The sequence below is a fragment of the Aotus nancymaae genome, unplaced genomic scaffold, assembly GCF_030222135.1.
Source record: "Aotus nancymaae isolate 86718 unplaced genomic scaffold, 86718_ANA_hifiasm-v0.15.2.pri h1tg000076l, whole genome shotgun sequence".
NCBI lineage: Eukaryota > Metazoa > Chordata > Mammalia > Primates > Aotidae > Aotus > Aotus nancymaae.
Genome location: NW_026988491.1, coordinates 15,657,524 through 15,674,233, shown reverse-complemented (window position 1 = coordinate 15,674,233; position 16,710 = coordinate 15,657,524). Strand labels below are relative to the sequence as shown.

The 16,710-nt window shown below is 52.8% G+C and overlaps 1 protein-coding gene across 3 annotated transcripts; it reads right to left on the bottom strand.

Annotated features, from left to right (window-relative positions):
* Window positions 1–68: 68 nt before the first annotated feature.
* On the bottom strand, window positions 69–9,900 carry PMM1 (phosphomannomutase 1). 3 transcript variants are annotated; one of them, XM_012476689.3, is made up of 8 exons: window positions 9,779–9,900; window positions 6,605–6,722; window positions 4,773–4,849; window positions 4,530–4,621; window positions 4,210–4,309; window positions 1,918–1,993; window positions 942–1,057; window positions 69–610 (listed from the first exon to the last, which is right to left on the bottom strand). In XM_012476689.3, the coding sequence occupies exons 1-8, from the start codon at window positions 9,863–9,865 to the stop codon at window positions 488–490; spliced, it is 789 nt and encodes a 262-aa protein (XP_012332112.1). In that variant the 5' UTR covers window positions 9,866–9,900; the 3' UTR covers window positions 69–487. The 3 variants fall into 3 exon arrangements, with proteins under 3 accessions (XP_012332112.1, XP_012332113.1, XP_012332114.1); XM_012476690.3 differs by having other exon boundaries at window positions 69–560; window positions 9,779–9,887; XM_012476691.3 differs by having other exon boundaries at window positions 69–544; window positions 9,779–9,887.
* Window positions 9,901–16,710: the final 6,810 nt, after the last annotated feature.

The window sequence follows — 16,710 nt, the reverse complement described above, 5'->3', positions numbered from 1 at the left end:
TGTAAAGTGGTGGCTGTGACAGTATGTGACTGGGGCCAATTATCCATTCAGACACAACTGACACCTACTTCATTCTGGGAACTTTAATACTGTGACCAAGTTCTCTAAAATAGGCACCTTCCCCACCATACCCCATTGCCCAGGGTGGGCAGGCAGGGCGGGCTAGATCTCATACTGACACTTGTGCATGCCTCCTCCCGGCGCAGAAAAAAACCTGTTCTGTACCGAATTACAAGCAGCAGCTGTGGCCTGGGCTGCCAGGTGGAGCACGGGGAACACTCTGGGCCCTGGGAGGACGGAGCCAATGCCACCAGGAGCTGAATGGCTGGGGAAGTTGTCCGCACAGACTCTGGCCCCCATCTGGGTGGGCCTTGCAGCAGGCGTCCTGGGTCAGAGGAGGGACCCCGGCATCTATCCAACAGCAGGACCTCTCTTTAGGCCTCGGCCAAACTTTTCAAAAGTCACGATGCACAGATGTGGGCCCCGGTCACGCCTCATGGGCTGTCTCTGGGAAGAAAATCTCTCGGCATCGCTGCACTGTGTCCTGAGGAGAGACCACGCTGTGGCCAACAGTGCGGGGGTCAGCAAAGATCTCAAAATCGTTCCCACCCTGCACACAGGATGGGCAGAGAAAGCATACTTAGCGGGAGTCGCTTTCCACATCGCCTGCTATAGACCCGCCCCTCCTCCTGGCCCTTCAGAATTGCCAGGAAGCCCACCTTCTCAGCCCTCATCACCTTCCTGCCCTGACTTGCTGTGTGACGTGGGACAAGCGCCTGGCCTTCTGGAAGCCCCAGCCTTCCGATCTGTGTAACAGGGTTAGCAAGCAATGGTGGTTCTCCAGAAGCACCCCCACCAAGAGGTCTGTTGTGTTGCCCCATGTTCTGGCCTTGACCTCGGGTGATCTGCACTGGGGGAAACCTGGGCTGGGGCACACTCACAGGGCTGGTCTCATTCCCAAAGAAGTGGATGGTGTCGAAGCTGTCCTGGTCCAAGCTGTCCAGGCAGTAGCGCTTGTCCCAGCCCTCAGGAAAGACGTCAAAGCTGATCATGCCTCCTGGGGGCAGGGGTGGGGACTGTTATTCCCTCCTGAGAGGGGCAGAAAAGGCTAGCAGAGGGGTTGCTTATTCATTCATTCAACAACCCTCTAGTACCTACTGAGGGCCAGGATCAGGACACGGGACAGACTTAGGATCCTCAAGGAAGTTATGACAGGCTGGAGAACAAACAAGACCATGAAATGGGTGGGGGAAGCTCATTCAACCAGGGTGGTCAGGGGAGACCTCTGAGGAGGTGACAATGAGCTGGGACCTGAGCCAAGTGAGAATGGCTGGGGAACAAAGCATAGCCCCTCAGGCAGGGAAAAGGACTAGAGTGCCAGCAATGGAGGATGCTGGGAGAGGCAGCGGGAGGGCTTGCAGGCCCTGGGCTTCACATGGAGAGGGAGGAATAGCCTTGGGAGGGCTTTGAGCAGAGGCACACCATGACTCCAGCTCCTGCCTCTCTGGCCACTGGGGAACGGGAGAGGTGTCAGAGGGGAGTCCGGCTGCGTCAGGGTCAGTTGGAGCCTGGGACAAGCTGCTGGCAGTGGAGGTGTGAGCACCAGTGGGATTCCAGACATGGGGCCCTGGGACTTCTAAGAGTCTGGACTTAGGAAGGGGCCAGGGAGATCATTCAAGGGAGAGGCTTAGGTTTTGGGGCTGAGACAAAATGAGGTGTTTACCACTGAGGTGGGAAAAACTGGGGGCAGGTAAATGCTGAGCCCCTTTCTGTATCGGGTCAGCCAGCCCCTCTGCCCTGAGCAGGGGAGGGGCTCCTAAAGCCACCGGGGGCCACAGCCTGGTCTTGGGAGGAGTGGATGGTGCAAGGAGGGTCCTCTACACAAGGCCTTCCAGTCCCTCTGCCGGGTGGACGTACCTCGGGAGAACCTCAGCCCTTTGCCAGCAAACTCTGTTTTCAGGGCTTCCACGAACTTCTCCCGGATCTTCTCTTTCTGCAGAGGGGAGGGGGTGGATGGCAGCTCAGAGGACCTGCTGTTTGCCAGGCCTGTCCCAGGCCCTGGATGGACACACAATCCATGTGAGCTTGCTGAGCCTTCTAGGTGGGCAGGACCCCCTCACTGTGCAGATGGGGAAACTGAGGCTCAGAGAGGGGTCATGCCTTGGTCAAGGTCACCTAGCCTTGGTGGCTGAGCCAGGGCCCAAATCCAGAAGGGATTGGGCTACCATTGGGGCTGTGGGCTGGGTCTTCTGAAGGAAGCCTTGGAGGAGAGAAACGAAGAGGAAGGCCGAGGAGACAGGGCAGTCTGGGTCCCATGTCAGTGCCCACCTCTGGGCAGGGCTCGATCCTGTTGGCAGTGCCCAGCTCAATACAGCAAACACGCCGGGCACAGTGGCTCACGCCTGTAATCCCAGCACTTTGGGAGGCCGAGGCGGATGGATCACGAGGTCAAGAGATCGAGACCATCCTGGTCAACATGATGAAACCCCATCTCTACTAAAAATACAAAAAATTAGCTGGGCATGGTGGCGCGTGCCTGTAATCCCAGCTACTCAGGAGGCTGAGACAGGAGAATTGCCTGAACCCAGGATGCGGAGGTTGCAGTGAGCTGAGATCGCGCCATTGCACTCCAGCCTGGGTAACAAGAGCGAAACTCCGTCTCAAAAAAAAAACCAAGCTGCAGAAATCCCTGCCCTGATCCCTGATAGAGCTTACAGTTCTGGGAAGGGGACAGACAGTAATTCGGATTTTAAAAGCAGATGGTAGAAGATGGCCAAGGCTGCTTGGGGAGAAATAAGGGAGGGGAAGGAGCAGGAGTGCAGTGGTGCTTTGGGAGGCCCCATGGAGGGACGAGCTGGGCCTGAGAGAAGTATGCTCTGGCTGAGGCACAGCCCTGAAGTGGGACACTGCTGTCTCTAGTATCAACCAGGAGGCCATGGCTGGAGCAGAGGGCAGGAGAGCCGAGGAACAGGTCAGAGAGAATGACGAACGATGTGGACAAGCCAGCGTGGAAAGGTTTGGATGGGTGGATTGATCCATCTCCGAGAGGGAGGGAGGCAGTGGGGAGAAAAGCAAAACGCACATCATGGTTTAGCAGGGGTAGCGCAGGCAGAGGTGAGGGGACCTTGGTGTGTTCCAGGAATAGAAAGTGGAGCTTGAAAGACACAGAGAGGAGACCCGGAGAGCTGGAGCCAGGCAGAGCTCTCAGGGCTTGGGGCACTGTAGCAGAGGGTTAAGACATCATCCAGTTGGCAACGAGGAGCCATGGAAGGATTATAAGTGAGGGGGCGGGGCTGGGGGGTAGATGTGGCTGACATGTTTGAAAGGTTCTCATGGGCCAGCACAGTGGCTCATGTAATCCCAGCACCTTGGGAGGCTGAGGCAGGCGGATCACCTGAGGTCAGGAGTTCAAGACCAGCCTGGCCAACATGGTGAAACCCCATCTCTACTTAAAATATACGGTTGGGCGTGGTGGCGCATGCCTGTAATCCCAGCACTCTGGGAGGCGCAGGTGGGCGGATCACCTGAGGTCAGAAGTTCAAGACCAGCCTGACCAACATTGAGAAACCCCATCTCTATTAAAAATTCAAAATTAGCCGGGCGTAGTGGTGCACGCCTGTAATCCTAGCTACCTAGGAGGCTGAGGCAGGAGAATCGCTTTAAACTGGGAGGCGGAGGTTGTGGTGAGCCAAGATCATGCCACTGCACTCCAGTTTGGGTAACAGAATGAGATTCTATCTCCAAAAAAGAAAAGAAAGGTTCTCAGTGGCATTGTGGGAAAGCAGGCTGACAGGGCTCATGTGAGGGTGGGGAGAGGCAGAGAGGAAAGTTGGAGCGGGCTGGGGTGGGGGAAAGGGGTATTCTGGAGAGTGGGGTCTCAGTTCTGCAGATGAACAGATTTGACACTGACTCGAGAGGCTGAGGAAATAGGAGTTGTTGGACCCAATGTGGCTGGGAAGGTGGAAATGGTGTTCCCAGGTGTTGGTCTGGCTCAGTGAGCGGCTGCTAGTGCTGGTCACCTGGGGAGGGGGACCAGCAGCGTTGGAAAGATGCAGGTGTGTCTGCGACAATGGCGCATGGTAGGTGCCCAAAAGGGTTCAGCTGAATCAGAACACCTCCCGCAGTCTATTTTACTGATGAGAAAATAAAGGCTCAGAGAAATTGAGTGACTGAGGCCCCACAGACCTAAGGTTGCACAGCTACTGGTACCTTGTCCAGTTCGGAGAACTCGATCCGCTCCTCCAGGGTGCAGCTCCGGCCGATGGGCGAGATGTTCAGCATGCCATTCCGGAATTCGATGAAGGTTCCACTGGTGGTGCGAGAGGGCGGGGAGTCAGAGAGAACCAGAGCAAACCTGAATTCAAATCTAGCCCCACCTGGGACCCCAGCCTTGTAGGACTTCAAAGGGGACAAGAATCCACACTCCCCCCGAAAAAATCAGGGGCCCAAGTATCTCCAGGCTCCCTCTGAGAGACCCACACTTCTCCCTCAGGCCCCAGGTTCTGGAGATCAGGCTGGTGGGACCTCACCGCTTCTTGGGCAGCCTGAGCAGGGCCATGTAGCTGAGGCAGAAGTTGATCAAGTCCTGCAGCAGCTCCTCCCCCAGGTGGTTCTGGATGGTCTGGGCAAGGAACACAGGGCTCTGAGTGTGGCCTGGGCTGCCTGACCCTGAGACAGGCACAGCATCTCTCCCCCAGCTGTGGGGAAGGCACTCTTGACTGCCCCACTGTAGAAAAGTGGGGCACCCCTGGCTAAGCCCCTAGCACACTGACCTGCTTGGAGAGCAGTCGTCCATGCTTATACTGCACCGTCCCGTTCTCGGCAAACACATAATCAAACTTCTCAATGACTTTGGTGCCACATAGAGGACCGGAAAAAGAAAGAGTGTGAGACCAGGTCTGTGATGCCACAGGCAAGTAAAGAGAGAGGAAGCTCACCCCCTTGGTTTCACATTCAAAGGCCATTTGTTCAATCCCAGGCTGCAACCTGCTTCTCCAGCCTTTGTCCCTCTGCAGCTTGGTTTTCTTCCAAAGGATCTGGGCCTCTGCACACAGGCATCCGTGCAGGTCCTTCTGTCAGGACTGCCCTGCCTTGGCTTCCCTGCCACTCATCCTCCAAGATCCAGCTCCCTCCTCTGGAAGCTGTGCAGTACTCTCTGGCAGAGGGCATCATTTCCAGTCTGTGCTCCCCGGCCCCTCTGCAGAGGGGCTTCCTTCCATTCTACAGCTGCCATCACATTGTGTTCTCAAAGCTTGTTGCATGGGAGAGTTGGAGTTTTCAGCTCTGGCTGCCTCGAGAAGGAACTGGAGTAGGTGGCAGATGGGAGGCACAGGGAGCACAGCCCAGAGACTGTTGCAGTGTCTAGATGGCATGTGGTCACCTGGACTATGATTGGGTGGTAGAAATGGAGACAGAGGGAACAGAAAGATATTTTGGGTTTGCTGATGGAATAAACAAGGGGTGCAGAAAAGGAAAAATTCAAGGAAGTTTCTGGCTCGAGGAACTGGAGGCACCCACTTTGACTGAGCTGAGTCCAGGAGATCTGAGGTCCAATCAATTTCCTAGATAACTTCAGAGTCGTCCTCTGTTAAATGGGATGATCACACCTACTCTAAAGTGTGATTGTAGGGATTAAATGAAATGACCTTAACACATGATTATTTTTGACAAATAGTAGCCATCATTGATTCTGCTCCCCGACCCTTTTTTTTTTTTTTTTGATATGAAGCCTCACTCTGTCACCCAGGCTGCAGTGCATTGGCCTGATCTTGGCTCACTGAAACCTCCGCCTCCCAGGTTCAATCAATTCTCCTGCCTCAGCCTCCTGAGTAGCTGGGACTACAGGCGTGTGCCACCACACCCAGCTAATTTTTGCATTTTTTTTTTTTTTTTTTTTTTGAGACGGAGTTTCACTCTTGTTACCCAGGCTGCAGTGCAATGGCACAATCTCGGCTCACTGTAACCTCCGCCTCCTGGGTTCAGGCAATTCTCCTGCCTCAGCCTCCTGAGTAGCTGGGATTACAGGCACGCGCCACCATGCCCAGCTAATTTTTTTTTGTATTTTTAGTAGAGACGGGGTTTCACCATGTTGACCAAGATGGTCTCGATCTCTTGACCTCGTGATCCACCTGCCTTGGCCTCCCAAAGTGCTGGGATTACAGACGTGAGCCACCAAGCCCAGCCTTAATTTTTGCATTTTTAGTAGAGATGAGGTTTCACCATGTTGGCCAGGCTGGTCTTGAACTCCTGACCTCAAGTGATCCACCTGCCTTGGCCTCCCAATGTGCTGGGATTACAGGTGTGAGTCACTGTGCCAGCCAGTTCAGCCCATTTTAGAGATAAGGAAATCAAGACTCAGCAGGGAGAAATAAGAAGTAAACTGCATAAGGGCAAGTTCTGCCTGCTTTGTTCCCAGCTGTTTCTCTAGGGCCTGGCACAATGCCGGGCAATGGGAGGTGCTCAAATATTTGTGGAATCAGTGAGGGAACTATTTGGCTGCTCTCTCTTCTTCTTCTTCTGCCCCAGAGAAGCAGGACTAGCTCTTTGAAGATGCCCAGGAATCTCTCAAACTCCCCAATCCCGCTACCCTCAGCCCCACGCCTACCTTCGTCCCCGTCACCCAGCTGCTCAGCGATCTTAGAGTAGTCAGAGCCGCCTACCACACCAATCTGCACTCGACTTCGCAGCTTCTGCAGGAAGGCAGCCACCTCAGGGTCAATTTTCTATGGGGGAAGGAGGAAGTACAGCATTCTGGCTTTCAGCATGTCTAGGACGTCCACTTAGCCCTCATTTAGTGCTCAGAACCCAGGGAGCCCACATTCTACCTGGATCTGAAGCAATACAAGGCTTAGACACCAAAAATTAGACAGGTCGGGGGGCATCATGGCTCAGGTCTGTAATCCCAACACTTTGGGAGGCCAAGGCAGAAAGATCGCTTGATCCAGGAATCTGAGACTAGAGCCTATGAAATTTTTTTTTTTTTTTGGAGATGGACTTTTGCTCTGTTGCCCGGGCTGGAGTGTAGCTCATGATCTCAGCTCACTGCAACCTCCACCTCCCACATTCAAGCAATTCTCCTGCCTCAGCCTCCCAAGTAACTGAGACTACAGGCATCCACCACCACGACTGGCTAAGTTTTGTATTTTTAGTAGAGACAAGGTTTCACTAAGTTGGCCAGGCTGGTCTTGAACTCTTGGCCTCCTGATCCGCCCACCTCTTCCTCTCAAAGTGCTGAGATTACAGTCATGAGCCACCACACCAGCCAATTTTTTTTTTTTTTTTTTTTTTTTTTTAGTAAAGACAGGGTTTCACCATGTTGGGCAGGCTAGTCTCGAACTTCTAATCTCGGATGATCCACCCGCCTGGGCCTCCCAAAGTGCTGGGATTACAGGCATAAGCCAGCACACCCAGCTGAAAATTGGCATAGTGACACTCACCTGTAGTTCCAGCTACTCAGGAAGCTGAGGCAGGAGAATCACTTAAGCCCAGGAGTTCGAGGCTGCAGTGAGAGCTTTGATCGCACCACTGCACACCAGAGACTGGGTGACAGAGCGAGACCCTGTCTCTAACAACAACAAAATAGCATCACAATCAAGTTGATTCTTGAGAAGCCAACGGTAAAAACCTGTCTCTAGTAAAAATACAAAAAATTACCCAGGCGTGGTGGCATGAGCCTGTAGTCCCAGCTCCTCGGGAGGCTGAGGCAGGATAATCACTTGAAACCAGGAGGCAAAGGTTGCAGTGAGCTGAGACTGCACTATTGCACTCCAGCGGGGTGACAGACTGAGACTCTGCCACCAAAAAAAAAAAAAAAAAAAAAAAAAATCGCTCTGGGCAAACAGATCCAGATAAAGCAGATAAAGCCCTGGAGGTAAGCCACACCACTTGAACCACATTGCCTTGGGGAGGGGGCCAGGCCTGGGATCCTGGTGTGGTCAGAGGAGACTTTACCCTTCTCTGTTATGTTTTCATTCTTCATCAGGATAATGTGCTCATGAATATGTGTACAATTAAAAATTCACTTTCCCTGTAATCCCAGCACTTTGGGAGCCTGAGGCGGGTGGATCAAGAGGTCAAGAGATCGAGACCATCCTGGTCAACATGGTGAAACCCCGTCTCTACTAAAAATACAAAAAATTAGCTGGACGTGGTGGCGCGTGCCTGTAATCCCAGCTACTCAGGAGGCTGAGGCAGGAGAATTACCTGAACCCAGAAGGCAGAGGTTGCAGTAAGCCGAGATCGCGCCATTGCACTCCAGCCTGGGTAACGAGCGAAACTCCGTCTCCAAAAAAAAAAAAAAAATTAACTTTCAAAAGGCACTAAGCACAGAGCCTGGCCCATAGAAAAATTAACAGGCTGTTCTTATTCAGGTTGTTACATCTGTAAAGCAAAAGGTCAGAGGGAGGTGTCAGAACTGGGTTTAGGCCCTGCCACCTTTGTTCCAGTTCTTTTATTTGTTTGTGATGGAGTCTCACTCTGTGAACCATGCTGGAGTGCAATGGGGCAATCACACTCGCTGCGACCTCCGCCTCCTAGGTTCAAGCAATTCTGCCTCTGCCTCTGTAGTCCCTCTAGCTGGGACTACAGTCGTGCGCCACTACGCCCAGCTATTTTTTGTATTTTTAGTAGAGATAGGGTTTCACCATGCTAGCCAGGCTGGTCTCCAACTCCTGACCTCAGGTGATCTGCCTGCCTCACCCTCCCAAAGTGCTAGGATTTCAGGAGTGAGCCACCTCGACCAGCCCACCTTCACTCCAGTCCTGCCATCTTCCTCCTGGATCACCCCTGTAGGAAGGCAGAGTGGGTTGATCCTTCCTTGAGCCCCCAGGGACCAAGCCAAGGCAACTTCACCATAGAGGATGGGGAAAAGCATTCAGGACCTAAAAGAGGAGGCTAAGACCTGGGTTCCCATCAATCACTGCCTAGTAAAACCCATCCCCACTGCTCCCCGTCTCTAAACCTGTCAGTTGGTCCTTAAGGCCCCCAGACTGGAGGGTGAGTCACCCACAGGGAGGGCATGAATGAAGCCTGCTTATTCATGCATCCAGCTGGTGAGGGGGCTTTTGGGGACTCACTCAGGATGAGACCCAATGGGAGAAAAACTGAGCATACGTTAAGAGGCTGAACACAGCGAGAGCCTTTAGGAGGAAAACTACAATCCTATCCTCATTATGCCTCAGTGTCTTCACAGTAAACAGACTAGGCCTGGAGCCTCACACCTCTGGGTGAGTAGAGCCCATAAAAGCATTTGAAAAGAACCCTTCTCTGCTGGGGGAGGCCCAGACCTGCAAATGTCGGGGTGGGATGGCTCCTAGATCCCCCGTCTCCCACCAGATGGTGACTGACGCTTGGCTGTGTGCTTATGTGCCTGGAACTCCCGGTTCAGAAGCCAACTCCCACCACTGGTGCGTCGTAGGGCTGAACTAGGGTGGGATCCCCGGTTCGGGCGGGAGTGCATCCCGGAGCCGGGCCTCAGTGGCGTGTGAAAGCCTCTGGGGAAGGGAGGTAGGCCCCCGCTCGCAGCCTCCTCCCTCCAGTATTGGATCCAACTCCAGCACTCCCAAGCAGAACACAGGCAGGGACACTGCAGGGCAGTGACGTGGAGGACCAGGTCCCCTCATTCCCGGTGGGCAGCCCCGGATGTCAGGTGGCCAGGTAACGCCACATCCCACACTCGGTCCCGGGGTGTCCACGGTCACGCTGCTGCAGACCCCACACTCAGCCTCGGGGGTATCCGCGTGACACCCCCGGCGGGAGCGTCCAAACTTCAGGGTCCTACCTGGCGAGCCGGCGTGAGGGTCCCGTCCACGTCAAACAGGCAGAGGACGCGCTCTTTCCTGCGGGCGCCCTGGGGCGTGACCGCCATGGCTGCAGTTACGCGCGCAGGGCGGCGTCCCGAAGATGCAGCCGCCGAAACAGCGCAGGGTTGAGATTCGACGGGGGCGGGGCTTTGGGGGCGGGGACAGCAGACTGATTGAGCCAAAACATAAGGGGCGTGGTCTCAGGCGGGGCCTGAGCTGGTTCTGATTACCCCAGGAGGAGGGGGCGTGATATAGTGGGGAGCGGAGCCCTCCAGGTTCGATTGGATTGCTCCAAACAAGACGGAGGTGGGGCCTGAGCCTTTGCCCGGCAGGAAGTGAGAGGTTAAACCCGGAAGACAGGGGCGGGATCAGAATTGGCTGGTTGATGGTGATTGCTACTTGGCAGACAAGGGGCTGGGTATGGCTGGGCCTCAACCATGACTTAGAGAGCCGGGGTCTCTCTCCACTCTCACAAGATTTGTAGTGATCGCTTTGCCTTACAAATTTTGAGCTGTAAGAAATCTCCTGGACTGGGCGCGGTGGCTCACGCCTGTAATCCCAGCACTTTGGAAGACCGAGGCGGGCGGATCGTCTGAGGTCGAAAGTTCGAGACTAGCCTGACCAACAAGGAGAAATCCCCGACTCTACTAAAAATACAAAATTAGTAGCCGGGCATGGTGCATGCCTGTAATCCCAGCTACTCGGGACAAGAGCGAAACTCCGCTTCAAAAAAAAAAAAGAAAAGAAAGAAGTCTTCTGAAGGCCTTTGCTCAGGCTTTGAACTTTGCGGAATTGCCTTCCCCGAACCTTATAACTTCTGTCCACACATAAGACCCAGCTCTCACGGTCCATCTCCTTGGAGAACTTCCCAGATTCTTTTTTTTTTTTTCTTTTTTTTTTTTTTTGAGACAGTCTCGTTCTGCCCAGGCTGAAGTGCATGGCGCGATCCTCTGCTCACTGCAACCTCTACCTCCCAGGTTCAAGCGATTCTCGTGCTTCAGGCTCCTGAGTAGCTGGGACTACAGGTGTGTGCCACCATCCCCGGTTAAGTTTTGTATTTTTATTTGTTTATATTTTATTTTTGAAACAGGGTCTTATTTTATTTGAGACAGGGTCTCACTCTGTCACCCAGCCAGGGGTGCAGTGGCATGATCTTGGCTCACTGCAACCTCCGCCTCGGGATTCTCCTGCCTCAGCCTCCTAAGCAGCTGGGATTACAGTCATGTGCCACCACACCCGCCTAATTTTTTTTTTCTTTGAGGCAGAATTTCACTCTTTTTGCCCAGGCTGGAGTACAATGGTGCGATCTCGGCTCATTGCAACCTTCACCTCCTCTTGGGTTCAAGCGATTCTCGTGCGTCAGCCTCCCGAGTAGCTGGGATTACAGGCATGTGCCACCATGCCCGGTTAAGTTTGTATTTTTAGTAGAGATAGATAGGGTTCCACCATGTTGGTCAGGCTGGTTTCAAAATCCTTACCTCGAGTGATCTCCCAAAGTGCTGAGATTATAGATGTGAGCCACCGTGCCCAGCCAACCTTCCCAGATTCTATTCACAATTATTTAACCATTGCATTGACTTTGGAGTCAGTTCGAGGTTGTCTTCCCGGCTCCACCACTGTGTGACCTTGGACAAGTCACTTCACCTCTCAGAGGCTTTGTGTCTTCACCTATAAAATGGGATGAACACTACCTGCTTTGAGTTTCACATGAAAATAAATGTAGAGCCGGGTGTGGTGGCTGACACCTTTAATCCTAGCACTTTGGGAGGCCAAGGTGGGTGGATTTTTGACCCCAGGAGGTCAAGACCAGCCTGGGCAACATGGGAAAACCCTGTCTCTACTAAAAATACAAAAAAGTAGCCGGGCATGGTGGTGTGCACCTGTGGTCCCAGCTACTCAGGACGCTGAGGTAGGAGAATCACCAGAGCCCAGGAAGCTGAGGCTGCAATCCAGTCTTGCCACTGCACTCCAGTCTGGGTGACAAGAGTGAAGAAACCCTGTCTCAAGAAAAAAAAAAAAAAAAAAAAGTGCAGATCATATGAGCCAGCAATTCAACTTTTTGAAATTAGGAAAAGGAACCAAGTGCAGTGGCTCACACCTGTAATCCCAGCATTTTGGGAGGCAGAGAAAAGTGGATCATCTAAGGTCAGGAGTTTGAGACCAGTCTGGCCAACATGAGGAAACCCCATCTCTACTAAAAATACAAAAATTAGCCAGGCATGGTGGGGTGCACCTGTAATCCCAGCTGCTTGGGAGGGCGAGGCGGGAGAATCGCTTGAGCCTCAGAGGCGGAGGTTGCCGTGAGCCGAGATCACACCACTGTACTCCAGTCTGGGTGGCAGAGTTGAGACCCTATCTAAAAACAACAACAACAACAAACAAACAAAAAAAACAACAAAAATAGGAACTAAGAAAAAAATATGGAATTGTTTAAATGAACAAATGGACAAAGACCCATCTAGCAGATGAAATGCTATGAAGCCATGAAAATCTGCATTGTATTTGTGTGTGTGTTTGTGTGTGTGTGTGTGTGAGTGTGTGTGTGTGTGTGTGTGAGAGAGAGAGAGAGAGAGAATAGGGTCTCACTATCTTGTCCAGGCTGCTCTCAAACTCCTGGCCTCAAATGGTCCTCACGACTCAGCCTCCCAAAGTGCTGGGATTACAGATGTGACCCACCGCACCAGGCCCCATGCACAATTCTTGCTTTTCTGACTGGGTAGCTATGGTATCTTGGAAGATCACTGGAGTTGGAATCAGAACTGCAGTTTGGTCCTGGCTAACTCTAAGGACTTGGACAGGTCACCTTTCCCCACTGGGCTTCAGTTTCTTTCTATCTAATGAGGATATAAACCCCACCTGATAGAACTATAAAAGGTGAGATAGTAAGAACTGGTGCTTGTTATTCTCTACTATGGGCTAACCACCATACAGGACAGTTAACCAGGTTTTTTTCAGAGACAGAGTCTAGCTAGAGTGCAGTGGTGCGATCCCGGCTCACTGCAACCTCTGCCTCCCAGGTTCAAGTGATTCTCCTGCCTCCGCCTCCTGAGTAGCTGGGACTATAGGCACACTTCACCACGCCCAGCTAATTTTTTTTTTTTTTGAGACAGAGTCTCACTCTATCACTCAGGCTGGAGTGCAATGGAACAATCTCGGCTCACTGCAACCTCTACCACCCAGGTTCAAACAATTCTCCTGCCTCAGCTTCCCGAGTAGCTGGGATTACAGGCACCTACCACCGTGCCCAGCTAATTTTTGTATTTTTAGTAGAGACGGGGTTTCACCATGTTGGCCAGGGTGTCTCGAACTTCTGACCTTGTGATCCACCCGCCTCAGCCTCCCAAAGTGCTGGGATTACAGGCATGAGCCACCGTGCCCAGCCAATTTTTTGTATTTTAGTAGAGACAGGGTTTCACCATGTTGCCCAGGCTGGTCTCAAACTCCTGAACTCAGGCAATCCGCCTGCCTCAGCCTCCCAAAGTGCTAGGATTACAGGTGTGAGCCACCAGTATCTTCATTGACCTGTTCCATTGTTGAAGAATTCCTAGAAACAGGTTAAGTGCAGATTCCTGGGCCCTACCCCTAGTGCTGGGATCCAGAAGGCCTGGAGTGTGGCCCACTGGGCAGGAGCGGCTTTTATCTTCTATGGATTGGATCTGCCTTTCTGAAAACAAAGATAAGCACCCTTGGCCCCTTAACAAATGGGCTGCTTCTTACAAATGCCTTTCCTACCATCTCTCCCTTAATTCTCATCACAACCCTTTCCACATGATAAGGCCACTGAAACCCAGAGAGGGAGAGTTTTTTGCCCTGAGGTACAGACCCAGGAGGACCAGGTAGGGGGGTAATCCTTATGGCCACCATTATGTCCCTTTAAGAGGAAGGCTCGCCGGGCATGATGGCTCACGCCTGTAATCCTAGCACTTTGGGAGGCCGAGGTGGGTGGATCACCTGAGGTCAGGAGTTCAAAACCAGACTGGCCATCATGGTGAAACCCCATCTTTAAATAAATAAATAAATATAAATAAATAGGCCGGGCACAGTGGCTCACGCCTGTAATGTGGGTGGATCACCTGAGGTCAGGAGTTGAAGACCAGCCTGGCCATCTTGGTGAAACCCCATTTTTTTTTAGACGGAGTTTCGCTCTTGTTACCCAGGCTGGAGTGCAATGGCGCAATCTCGGCTTACCGCAACCTCCGCCTCCTGGGTTCAGGCAATTCTCCTGCCTCAGCCTCCTGAGTAGCTGGGATTACAGGCACACGCCACCATGCCCAGCTAATTTTTTTTATTTTTAGTAGAGACGGGGTTTCACCATGTTGACCAGGATGGTCTCGATCTCTTGACCTCGTGATCCACCTGCCTCGGCCTCCCAAAGTGCTGGGATTACAGGCGTGAGCCACTGCGCCCGGCTGGTGAAACCCCATCTTAAAAAAAAAAAAAAAAAAGTAAAAATAAATAAATAAATAAAGAGGAAGGCTCATCCCTGGCAACCGGTGCTCAGATAGGGACCAGGGGAGACCCTGGGGAGAAGAGCAGTACTGGGGAGAGGGAAGACTGGCCAGAAGGGTGACTTAGAGGGACCCAGAGGAAGCCAGGACTGAACGCGGTGGACTGAGAGCTGAACCTGGCAGGATACTGCTATGAAGGGAAGACCCTGGGTGCTTGTGGGCCAGACATATGACTGAAGTTTGGCGGTTAGTGACTTTCATGTTTGGTTTGGGTGTTTCACTTACTTTTCCCAATACATCTCTAAGAGAGTACCTTTATGCTCAATTTCCAGAGGTAGGTTCTGACATCAGAGAGGTGTAGTGGCTTTCCTAGGGTCACACATCACAGGCAAGATTCCTCCTCAGTCCTGTTTTGCCAAAGCCCAGGCTTTTCCCTGGCTCCTGGCTACTGGTAGGAGGCCATGTGTCAACATGTCCAATAAGCATCAGGGCTGTCAATACTATTTCTCTACCTGGTATGTGACTTGTTGTGTATGGGCAGTCCAGGCCCAAGGGGCAGCCTCTGTGTAGTGGGGTTTACAGTCAGGCTGACAGTTCCTGGAGCTCTCCTCACACTAGTGACCTTGGGCAGGTCCCTCCCACTCCCTGAGGTTGTTCATCTACAAATGGGTCAACATCCTCCTAAAGGTTGTGTAGTTAAGAAGCCTATGGGCAACAGGGGAGGTGTGCTGTGTGCTGAGGCTGGGGGAGACTGGATGTTGGATTTTTTTTTTTGACGGGAGTTTCACTCTTGTTGCCCAGGCTGGAGTGCAATGGTGCAATCTCAGTTCACCGCAACCTTTGCTTTCTAGGTTCAAGCGATTCTCTTGCCTCAGCCTCCTGAGTAGCTGGGATTACAGGCATGTGTCACCACACCTGGCTGATTTTGTGTTTTTTAGTAGACACGGGGTTTCTCCATGTTGGTCAGGCTGGTCTCAAACTCCTGATCTCAGGTGATCCGCCAGGCTCAGCCTCCCAAAGTGCTGGCATTACAGGTGTGAGCCACTGCGTCTGGCCTGGTTTTTTAAAAAACTTTCAAAATGCCTGCAGTGCTTATATTGTTTTCACAATAAACAAGTCTAATGAATCTAAAGCTCAGATGGCTTTGTAGAAGGAGGTGGAAGATGTTGCTGGGTTGGCTCAGGCCCTCTGGGGCTCTCTCAGCCGGTCAATGGGGACAGATATGGCCCAGGCCACAGCACTGTTCCACCTGGGGGTGGGGGACAGGGGTGGCAGCCTGAAAGCTGGGGTCAGTGGTCTCTGCAGGTCAGAGCTCAGTCCAGGACAGTGAGAACTTGAGCAAGTCTCTCTCCTGACCTTGCAAGCCAGGGGTGGGGAGCGGAGTCACACTAGGAAGAACTTAGAGAGGATCCAACCCATAATTTCCATTCTCCAGATGAAGAAACTGAGGCCCAGAGAGGGGAAGGCCTTGGTCACTTTCTCAGAGTCTGAGGCTCACCCCATGCCAGGCCCTGCCCTGGGAGGTACTGGGCTGGTGGGAGTGAGCCAGAGGCACCCATGGGAGCAAGTAGTCAGCTGTGGTGGGGGACAGGTCAGAGGGCATGCTAGCGCTGAGCCTTTAGCACCGAACAAGGGGTGGGGAAAGGGGATTCAGGTGGAGAAAAGAGTGAACCAAGGCCTGGAGGTGTGAAACCACCAGAAGTGATTATGGACTGGGACTGGCATTTGCACTAGGGTGTAGGGTAGGTCCAGGGTGTTCAAGGACAAGATTGAGAAGGGCCTTGATAAATGACGAGGAGCTTGGCTGTGTAGGGGCTGAGATGTGTGGGGAGCTGGACGAGCTTACTGAGGTGGCCAGGGGTACCCAAGACCAGCCTGGCGTTAGGTGTTGAGCAGTGGGCTGGGCTTGGTGTGCGGGGCCACTGCGCCACCTGGTGTCCATCACTCTCACTGCAGCATGACCTTGCCTGGCTCTCCATCCCGGGAGCCAGTGGAGCAACCTCGTCCGACTCTCTGTCTCCTTCCAGAGCAGCCGGGCTCTGTGGTCAAGGGCTTACAATCAGGGTTATGTCAGGCCCCTGCTAGGCTCCTTGCCTGCCTTCTCAGCTACAGCCTGTTTGGGCATGAGGAGCCACAGACCCAGCCTAGAATCAAGTTGAAACTAGAAGTGAACACTTCTCAGTGAGGTCAGACGCTCCTGATGGCTAGAGAAAGGCTTCAGAATTTGAAGTTGCCAGACAAGGCCTTGAGCTGCACCAGCTGCGAGGCGACCTTGGGCAAGTGATAGTCTCTCTGGGCCCTTTCCCCATCTTTATAAACCAATGGTGAAATTCAGATATCCTTCCCTGTTATAATCACTTCTTATCCACAGGCTCACAACCAAGCAAAGGAGACACATCCAGACCCTGCAAAGTTAAGCTCTGAGGGACACCCAGAAGGCTGGGGTTGCTTCATATTGGACA